At 46.2% G+C, this 2,700-nt stretch overlaps 1 protein-coding gene across 1 annotated transcript in view; it reads right to left on the bottom strand.

Moving 5' to 3' along the window:
• Positions 1-1,458: 1,458 nt before the first annotated feature.
• trpv1 (transient receptor potential cation channel, subfamily V, member 1) overlaps positions 1,459-2,700 on the bottom strand; it is a 66,912-nt gene continuing 65,670 nt past the window's right edge. The window contains exon 16 of the mRNA XM_043718895.1: positions 1,459-1,604. Within this exon, the coding sequence (XP_043574830.1) occupies positions 1,459-1,604 (146 nt within the window). The remainder of the gene's footprint in view (positions 1,605-2,700) is intronic.

Genomic DNA, 2,700 nt, shown 5'->3' with positions numbered 1-2,700 from the left:
TGCTATAAATTCTGTGAGCCCTCCACTATCACCTGATGAAGGAGCGATGCTCTGAAAGCTAGTGTGCTTCCAATTAAACCTGTTGGACTATAACCTGGTGTTGTGTGATTTTTAACTTTGTACACCCCAGTCCAACACCGGCATCTCCACATCATGTATCCCTGGAGGTTGCATTACCTGAAACATTCCACCACATTTCAGTCCTCCTGACCTCCCCGACACCTCTCTCATTGGTTGCCTGACATGTCCATCTTCATCAGGCCCAATGCTGCAGCCAATCAAAATGTAGATAGACTCTTTTTTTTCCTGATTGGCTGATTCCTGCCAGTTAATTTATTCTTTCATGAGAATAGGTGTTGTCTGTCCAGAACTGTCTGTGAGCTGAGTGGGAGGCTTGCTCTGCCACTTCAGAGGACAGTTAAGAGCTTTTTTATTCATTCACAGGAAGAGGGAATCGCTGGTTAGGGCAGAATTTATTGCCCATCTAGAGGGCAGTTAAGGGCAGGGTATGGAGTTACATAGAGACAGACCAGGTAAGGATGGCCATTTCCTTCCCCAAAGGACATTAGTGAACACAATGGGCTTTTCCTGACAATCATTTCCTGATTCTTGGTCGTCATTCAACTCTGAATTCCAGACTTCTTTTATTGAATTCAAACTTCACTATCTGCCAGGTGGGATTTGAACACAATTGCCCGGAACATTGTCTGGGTCTGAGGATTAACAGTCCAGTGATAATCCCACTAGGTCATCGCCTTCCCTGTTTTTGCCACCCTGAACTACATTGTTATGGGTCAGGAGTCAAGTGTTGGCCAAACTATGTGAGAGTAAAGAACATTAATAAACGAGATAGGTTTTTACAACAACATGTTGTACCAGCTGCTATCACTGAGACTAGATTTATATTCCAGATCCTTATGAATAGAAATTAAAATTCCTCCAGCTTCCAGTGGGTTTTGAACCCAGGTCTACTGTCCGTTATCCAGGATCTCTTGTTGCCTGGTCCAGCTTAGCCTCATCGCTTCCCAATTTTCCAGAATCATGGAGTATATTTCCCATCTGACCTATTTAACAACCAATAAACAGAAGTCTTCAATGAAATGTAATTAAAATAAACATCTTTTTAATGCTCCCAATCTGGTGACCTGAAGATTCATCTTCCATTCCTGAAAAGGCCAGGGCAATTCTGAAGGGTAATCAATCCTGGAGGGAATGATGTGGAGATGCCGGTGTTGGACTGGGGTGTACAAAGTTAAAAATCACACAACACCAGGTTATAGTCCAATTGGAAGCACTAGCTTTCGGAGCGCCACTCCTTCATCAGGTGGTTGTCTGGAGAGAACGTTGGAGGACAATGAGGGTTTGGCAGTAAGACAATGTCCTGTGCGGTGCTCCCCCCACTCCCCTCCACCCCACCGCCTCCTCCCCACACACACACACACACACAGAGCGCTGGGATTAAACAGCTTTTGCAGTTGTGCCATGTGACTGTCCAGGAGGCTGCCTTGCTGGGCCAGTGTTTATTGCACCCAGTCGCACGTCCTCTTCCTGTTTCTCAGGTTTAATCTCCTTCAGTAGGGGCAGCATTGTCCGCCAGCTCCTCTCTGTTACAAGACAAGAAATAGGAATGGTTCAACTGTGAGGAAATGGGGTGAGCAGTACACGTTACCCAATGTATAAGGCCACAGGTACCTGGAAGTGGGCTGCAGGATAAAAACATGGGGTCAAAAGGTTCGGCTGATAGGGCAGGCTCTAGCAGGGGGAGAGGAGACTCACGTTGAGCAGAAATACAGTCAGTTCTACAGTAACACGGTACTTCCATTCTCATACATTCCTGTGTAATAAGAAAATCAGGTAATAGCAACACCATTTAAACTAATGGAATCCGAATCACGTTAAAACCAATATGCGCTTTAAATGTTTGTGCTTTAGAAACAGTGCCCTGAATTCGTCAATTGTGTTACAGCGAATTCACATTAAGGAAACCTGCATTAGAGCAGAGCGACCTGTATGTAAATGTCAGGCTGAATGGCCTGTTTCATTATGTGTTGCTGGAAAAGCACAGCAGGTCAGGCAGCATCCGAGGACCAGGAAAATCGACGTTTCGGGATTCCTGATGAAGAAGTCCGGCCCGAAACGTCGATTCTCCTGCTCCTCAGATGCTGCCTGACCTGCTGTGCTTTTCCGGCACTACACTCTCAATCTGATCTCCAGCATCTGCAGACCTCACTGTCTCCTGGCCTGTTTCATTGCTGATCATTTTGTGTAATTCTGTACAATGCTCCACGGGAATGGGTGATGGGAGTGTATCTGGCTGTCCCTCTGATTCACTGGGTAAGGTTAACATTGCCCCTCACTGACTCTCCATCAGAAACCCTCTCTCTGATATCTTACCCTCTCTTTCAATCAGCCTGGGATGCAAGCATTGTCAGCAAGTACAGCATTTAAGACCCGTCACTTAATTGTTTGTGAGCAAGAGATGTTGAGCTGCCGAGATGAGAGTCCCTGGGGATATCATTTCACAGGACAGACCACCACATTGATGTGGGCTTGGAGTCACATCTAGACCAGACCAGGTAAGGACAGCAGATTGTTCTCCTGAGGGGCATTAGTGAACCAGATGGGTCATCAGATCAATGATCTACAAGATCAAGACAATGGCCCTGTCCCTTCCCTCTGCTACAGTTACACCGTCAAAGC

The sequence above is a fragment of the Chiloscyllium plagiosum genome, chromosome 28, assembly GCF_004010195.1.
Source record: "Chiloscyllium plagiosum isolate BGI_BamShark_2017 chromosome 28, ASM401019v2, whole genome shotgun sequence".
Taxonomy (NCBI): Eukaryota; Metazoa; Chordata; class Chondrichthyes; order Orectolobiformes; family Hemiscylliidae; genus Chiloscyllium; species Chiloscyllium plagiosum.
This window is presented reverse-complemented; position numbering and strand designations above follow the sequence as displayed.